The 6,834-nt window shown below is 37.9% G+C and overlaps 1 protein-coding gene across 1 annotated transcript in view; it reads left to right on the forward strand.

Annotated features, from left to right (window-relative positions):
- The first annotated feature begins 484 nt into the window (after window positions 1-484).
- The window catches only part of tubgcp2 (tubulin gamma complex associated protein 2), an 18,818-nt gene continuing 12,468 nt past the window's right edge, over window positions 485-6,834 (forward strand). Inside the window, exons 1-8 of the mRNA XM_015382357.1 lie at window positions 485-580; window positions 934-1,094; window positions 2,159-2,287; window positions 2,453-2,620; window positions 5,220-5,379; window positions 5,459-5,666; window positions 6,162-6,361; window positions 6,554-6,743. Coding sequence (XP_015237843.1) covers window positions 945-1,094; window positions 2,159-2,287; window positions 2,453-2,620; window positions 5,220-5,379; window positions 5,459-5,666; window positions 6,162-6,361; window positions 6,554-6,743 — 1,205 coding nt within the window. The 5' untranslated portion in view covers window positions 485-580; window positions 934-944. The remainder of the gene's footprint in view (window positions 581-933; window positions 1,095-2,158; window positions 2,288-2,452; window positions 2,621-5,219; window positions 5,380-5,458; window positions 5,667-6,161; window positions 6,362-6,553; window positions 6,744-6,834) is intronic.

Raw genomic sequence — 6,834 nt, forward strand, 5'->3', positions numbered from 1 at the left:
TCAGACTGGAGCTGATTCCACCCTGTAGGAGCCAACACACTGAATGCTTTTCTTACCTTTATCAGGTCGAAAAACGAGGAACATGGAGAAGAATAAAAACATTTGAGCATAAAAAATGTGAACTACTAGATCTATGCAAAAGAGAGGTTAAGCATGTTGGTGTTAGTCCAGGGAGAGATTTATGTACTAGGATCATCAAATGATTGTTTCTCTGAACACTTAAAGAAATCAATCAATCAATCAGCTTTTGCATACAAATCACAATGATGTATCAAATGTCTACTACCAGTTATAAACCTTAAAGCACAATGATAAACAGTATTCAATGATTTCAGACATTTGGTTGAAACATTTATATATATATATTCTTAAAATGCCAAGTATAATCTGATTTTCGTTTGTTTGTAGAATTTGAGAAGACAAGGAAAGGATGCGCAATGGTGTAATTCGTCTGTTTAGCCTCTAGAGGTCAGTGTTGATTTTCTGCCGCTACTGTTTTCAAACGAAGGAGAATTTGAGTGGTGGTGGGCGCGTTTGGTAGCTCTGCTGTTAAAATCCTGTTATTTAATTCCACCAACAGGTACCATACTGATTAAAGTATTTTGTTTTTAGATTTGCTGGTTTAGAAAAAGTAAGGAATGCTTTTTGTGTCTATCTATACATTGTTTTATGGACTATATGGATGAGCTACCAACACTTTAGCATCCTCAACTGACATGCTAGTTAGCTTTTTAGCATCAGAAAACGTAAATTGTAGCAGTGCATCATTAATAATGTGAAGTAACAGCGTTTATAATGGCTTGTATTTCAGATATATATTAGAATACGGTTGTCGTGCTGTTGTGTTTCAGCTGCATGGTTGTTTATCTGAAGCTTAGCTATCCCATCCCATCCTTTCTCTTTGAAAGTAATAAAAGCTCCTTCTGTGAACAGCTACAGCAATCATGAGTGAGTTTAGGATCCACCACGACGTGAACGAGCTGCTCAGTCTCCTGCAGATCAGAGGAGGCGATGGGGCGGAGGGATACATTGACCTGCTGCAGAAGCACAGGACTCCCTATGTCACCACCACAGTCTCTGCTCACAGTGCAAAGGTAGGTTAAACCCAGAGGAGAAACAAACACCTTTATAAGAGTATGTTTTTTTCTATCTAATTATATATAGCTGTGTATATCAGTTAATTAAGGATATTTTAATATTAAGATAAAATAAAAGAGCATTGTTTAAACATAAAAATAACACAGAAGCAACAGTACCAAAACTACTCTCCTAAAAATCACAAACAACCTTCTGATAGCAACCGACACAGATCTCATTTCTATTCTTATCCTTCTGGACCTGAGCATGACGCAGTTCCGCACTCCATCTTTCTCAATAGACTACCTTCACTCACGCACCCCTCCACTGGTTCCATTCCTTCCTCTCTGGCCGTTATCGTTTCTTCCAAATTAAGTCCATCTACTCAGATCCATCCCCTCTCAGCCTCAGGGCTCTGTCCTGGGGCCCCTACTTTTTATCATCTACCTTCTGCTATTTGGTAACATCTTTCGGAAATTCAGTATCAAATTCATTCTTATGTGGATGACACCCAGCTCTATTTATCTGGTAATACTAACTCCAAACTCCGTCCAACATCCCTCACCTCCTGCCTTCCTGGAATAAAGTCCTGGTTCCCCCTTTAACATCCTGTAGCTTAATCCCAACAAAACACAAAGCTGTAAAAACTCAAAAAAAAACAAACAAAAAAAACCAGATCCTTCTTGTAGGAACCAATTTTTCTTTTAATCCAAGATTATCTGTTTCTCTTTTATACATGATTATTTAATATTATTATATGTAATTTTATCGTCCTTGGGTGTCCTGAAAGGTGCTTTAAATAAAATGTGTTATTACGTGATATATTTAAGATCTGTTTTCTATTGTCCTGTAGTTTATCATGTTTTGCTAATGTCTATGGAAATGCTAGTGTTAGCGGCTAACGCTTCTCAAACTATTTAAGGTAATTTCATCCCCTTTGCTGTTTGAAATGCTGCCCATTGTCCTCAATAGAGTTGTCAGAATGTTTTTTACCTATATGGCTGTGGAGTATGTGGTTTCACTAATGTTTAAATGTTTTTCCTTTCTTATTTCTAAAGAATTTTTTTTGTATCATTTCCAGGTGAAGTTAGCAGAGTTCTCAAAAACACCTGAAGATTTCTTAAGGAAATACGAGGAGATAAAATCCAAAAATGTTCGTCATCTTGACCCTCTGTTGTATCTGCTCTCTAAACTCAGCGAGGATAAAGAGGTAACGCATGAAAACACAAAACATTTTTATTCATTTATTTGTTTTAAATAAAGCATTTGTTTTGTGTTTCATTTTCAGTTTTACCATTTCTGTTCTTTAAAGTCTTCATCTGATTGGCCTGATTTCTAATTTCCTCTTTGCTTGCTGTGATATACGTTTGTCTAGATGCTTCAATTTTTGCAACAGAACGCCAAAGAAAGGTCAGAGTCTTTAAACTCGACCACTGCTACCAGTTACTCTCTGCCTCAAACCAGCACAAAGATGTCCATGCAGGAACTGGATGAACTGAGGAAGAAGCTAGGCAACGTGACGGCCAGCTCCAACGCCCCTCTGGTGAGTTTGAAAAAAAGAATCTATTTCACATCCACATTAGTTGGTTGGAAGTTAAAAAAAAATAATCCTTTTCTTTGTCAAAGCTAGTTTATTTTTTACTGCCAGGTGTTTAAAACACAAGTTGAAGGAAACAGAGAGATGTGTGAAGTCAGGAAAATAAAGCTTTATTTCCTATGAGGTGTGAAGAAATGTCTGATTACTAATCCATGTGTAAATAATCAGCAGCTGCTCATTTATTCAGTGCTGTTCCTTTATCATCTGATGTTTTTGGTCCTAAAAATAAATTTATACTGGAGGCACAAAACCCCTGAGATTAGAAATCAGCTCTGACTATTTCTCTTTTATATTAACTTTTCATTGGGAGTAATAACACAATTCAAAATGTAAAGGTAGCAAAGGAAAAAAAGATTCTTACTGTCAAAGATTTTCTAGCAGCTACTGACTTTTCTAACTTTAGCATTTATGTCCAGCTCTCCTGATGCCTGTAGTCCATCTCTCTCCTGCTCTCTTTCAGCCTAAATTAAAGGCAAACATGTCAGAAAAATAGTTTGATTTTTTAAAAGGCTTCATAGATCTCTGTGCTTTATCTGACTTTAGTTATAAACACCTCATTGGCCTTGAAAATGGGCCTGCGTCTTAGTTCTGTAGTTTTAACTTCCTGACGTTAGACAAATACTTTTGATTATATGTGATCAAGCCCGAAATCCTGTAGATCAGGGGTCTTCAAAGTTTTCCAGGCCAAGGACCCCCAAACTGATGGCGAGATGGAGTGTGGACCCCGTAATTATTTATATATTCCTGGGATTATTAAAGTTTTTCTGATTCTGATTCCTGGTTGATGGGACAGGTGTTGTGAATGAATTGGTGCCCAGCTTGAAAAAGCTCCTGTGTGTCGCTGAATGTATGCATTGATGACTTTATCTGTTTACTACGATGTGTTGAATTCATGATAATGTGTATTTAAAGACATTTCAATTAGTGGAAAAAATTGCAGGGGGTGATATAAAAAAATCTACCAAAAATTTTGTGACCCCCATGCAGTAACTCTGTGGCCGCAGACCCCCTGTTGAAGACATACGCTTTAGATTATTATAAATATTTATTTGCAGATTTTAGCATCCATGATAAAATAAAGATAATTAGATACATAAAACATTTTTTGATAAAACTGTCCTATATAGATCAATGCATACACAGACTCACCCAGTGCCTCATCAGACTTGATGAGTAACGAGAGCTTCTCATTAAAATTATACTGTTACTACTATACTGCAAATATCATACAGTAATTTGCTAAAAGTAAACATTAACAGTCTTAAAAGTACCTTAAAATACCCACAGCAGTAAAGTCTGAAACACACCCCCTCACTGGTCATCCCACAGAAGATTCTCATTACATCACTGAGTGCAACATGCAGTGTTTGAATGCTATGCTGTTTGTAAAATAACCACAAGGGGGCAGAATATATTTTCTTGCAATAGACTTTAAACAAATCAACTTTTACCTGAACTCAGAAGAAGCCATATCTTCCTGCAGTGATCTTAGCCCACATATACATCTAACACCTTTGCCTGTACATATCATCATCACTCATTTGATCTGTAATAAAATGACCGAGGTTTTAACCTTATTGGAATCCTCAAGGAGATTGTTGAACAATTTAAACACAGAAAAATTCTAATGTTAATCCTGCTTGTCCTAGAAATCAAACAGCTATTTTTATTTTACTAATATACATAATTCATATCTTGCTGCACACTGTAAACCAGCACCACTTGGACTGAAGCCCACCAGGTCATCAGCATCCATAAGTTGGTTCATTAATGTTCACCTATCTTACATGGAGCATTGCAGGCTCTCAGCTGAACAGACTATTAGCACATATATTAAATAAAACTAGAGATAAAATCCCACATTGCCTTATACAGCTGCTGACACTAAAGGGGGTAGAAACTGTTTCCCTATTGAACCTTCCTGATCAGATGTGAGCATTAAAGTTCATGTTATTGACCAGCAGACTGAAATTAGGGCATTTAGAGCATTTGCAGCCAGTTATTGTAGTCCTAAGTGGTATTTATGCAGCATGAAAATGCAATGATATATTTTCATGTGTTTTTACAGCTCTGCTTTTATGTTAAAGGAATAGTACACCCAAAACATGATTAGCCTTCATTTTCTACTCACCCCCATGCTGAACAACACTCTGGAGTACTTTTTTGATATCTCAAATGCATCTGGAGATCTGGGAGGCTTCTTGCTGTCTGCTGACATTCAAAAAATGGAGGTCTATGGCGCCCGAGGCAGAAAGGTCCATAAAAGTCCACAAAAAACGTGTCAATATTCCTCCATACTGCTCGTCCAATGTATTCCAAGTGTCCTGAGTGGGTAGCGTCCATAATTTACTCGAAACGAAGTCATTTAGAATGTTTTTAGAGCATAAACAGTAGTGTATAGGATTTCCTAAAAGCGCGTTCACGACGCTACGGGTATACTATTCCTTTAAGTCTATTTTATATGAAGCTGTAGCCATTCACCCATGATTGCTGTAATATTTATTACCTTAAAGTTCATATTAGTCATTTTTTTTTATGAGCATTGCCTGCTGAGGTCACCCGAAAGATGCTGAGAGACAAACAAAACAAGAAGAACCCCACCCAGCCCAACCCTGTTTTTCCTAACTGGGTCTACGACCGTCCAGCACTCATCGGAGACTTCATCCCCGGTCCTGCTCCTACAGGAGATCCAGCCGTCCCCATTGGTATGCACCGAGTGGACCGCCACACTTCTGTCTGCTGCTTTTTGCGTTACTGGGCTAATCTGTGCGTGTGTGTTGTCAGGAACGATGCCGCTCCCCTCTCAGGAACAGTTTGCGGTTGAGGACCTGCTGTTTGTCCTGGGTGGAATAGACGGACGAGACATCACCGCTCAGCCAGTCCTGGGGAGGCAGAACCGCTCTTTTATAGTGGATGCAACTCTGGACATGTCCATCAAAGAGCTGGTTAACCGAATATTACCAGTTGCATCATATTACTCCACTGTAACACGGTAAAGAGAAGAAACAGAACTTCTGGCTTTTATTACAAACATTATTATCAAAGTGAACGGAAATGGAAGCTTGAAATCTACGGCTTTGTGATGAAGAATAAAAAAACAGATATAGGTCATTTTGAACAGGCAAAATCACAGTTATCCTCTCCTCCAAATATTCCTTTTTAAGATCGTTTTATACGGCTTTTTGTTCCTTCTTCATTCATAAAAACACATGTATAGTTCTCAGATATGATTTTAAGATCATTTCTTATATAATTACTTAAAAATTTAAATCTTAAATATCACGAGTTAACTTTAGTGTTTGTTATATCACCTTTCAAGCAGAAATCAGCAAGTTAAGAAAAATATTACCAGATATAATTGATAAAATCCTCACTAGTGTAACTTTGACAATAATATATCAGTATAATATATACGTTTTCTGTCTGGATCAGTTTTTTTTCTGGAAATGATGGTGATCTTTTAAACCGATTATTTTTGTTTTTCCAGCTTCATTGAGGAGAAGTCTTCCTTTGAGTATGGCCAGGTGAACCACGCTCTGACGGCAGCGATGAGGACACTGATGAAGGAGTATCTCATCCTCATCACACAGCTGGAGCACCTCCAGCGGCAGGGCCTTCTGTCGCTGCAGAAACTTTGGTTCTACATCCAGCCCACCATGAGGACCATGGAGATACTAGCATCTATCGGTAGGAGGCTGCATGATACCTCTGGGAGATTTTCTAAAAACAAGCTACACCTTTGCTTTGACATACCTGACTTTTAATAAAAGGCAGGAATGTTAATAAAGCAATCGACAGCTACTGGGTGGATCTTTAATGTCAGATATGGTCCCATAAACGGCAACTATAGTCACTGAAAAAATTCCATCATTTTTGCAGCTTCCTCATTGGACAAAGGAGAGTGTATGGGAGGAGCAACACTGAGTCTTCTTCATGACCGGACCTTCAACTACACAGGTGACAGCCAGGCTCAGGAGCTGTGTCTTTACCTCACCAAAGCAGCCAGCGTTCCATACTTTGAAGTCCTGGAGAAGTGGATCTATAGAGGAATCATCAATGATCCGTACAGGTTCGCACAGATGGATCCAGAAATGTTTTTCTTTTTTTTTTTTTTCTTTTTTTTTTTTTTACAAAGAATCCAGAATTTTAGTCTATAAATA

Source organism: Cyprinodon variegatus, unplaced genomic scaffold (genome assembly GCF_000732505.1).
Source record: "Cyprinodon variegatus isolate N-32 unplaced genomic scaffold, C_variegatus-1.0 Scaffold256, whole genome shotgun sequence".
Taxonomy (NCBI): Eukaryota; Metazoa; Chordata; class Actinopteri; order Cyprinodontiformes; family Cyprinodontidae; genus Cyprinodon; species Cyprinodon variegatus.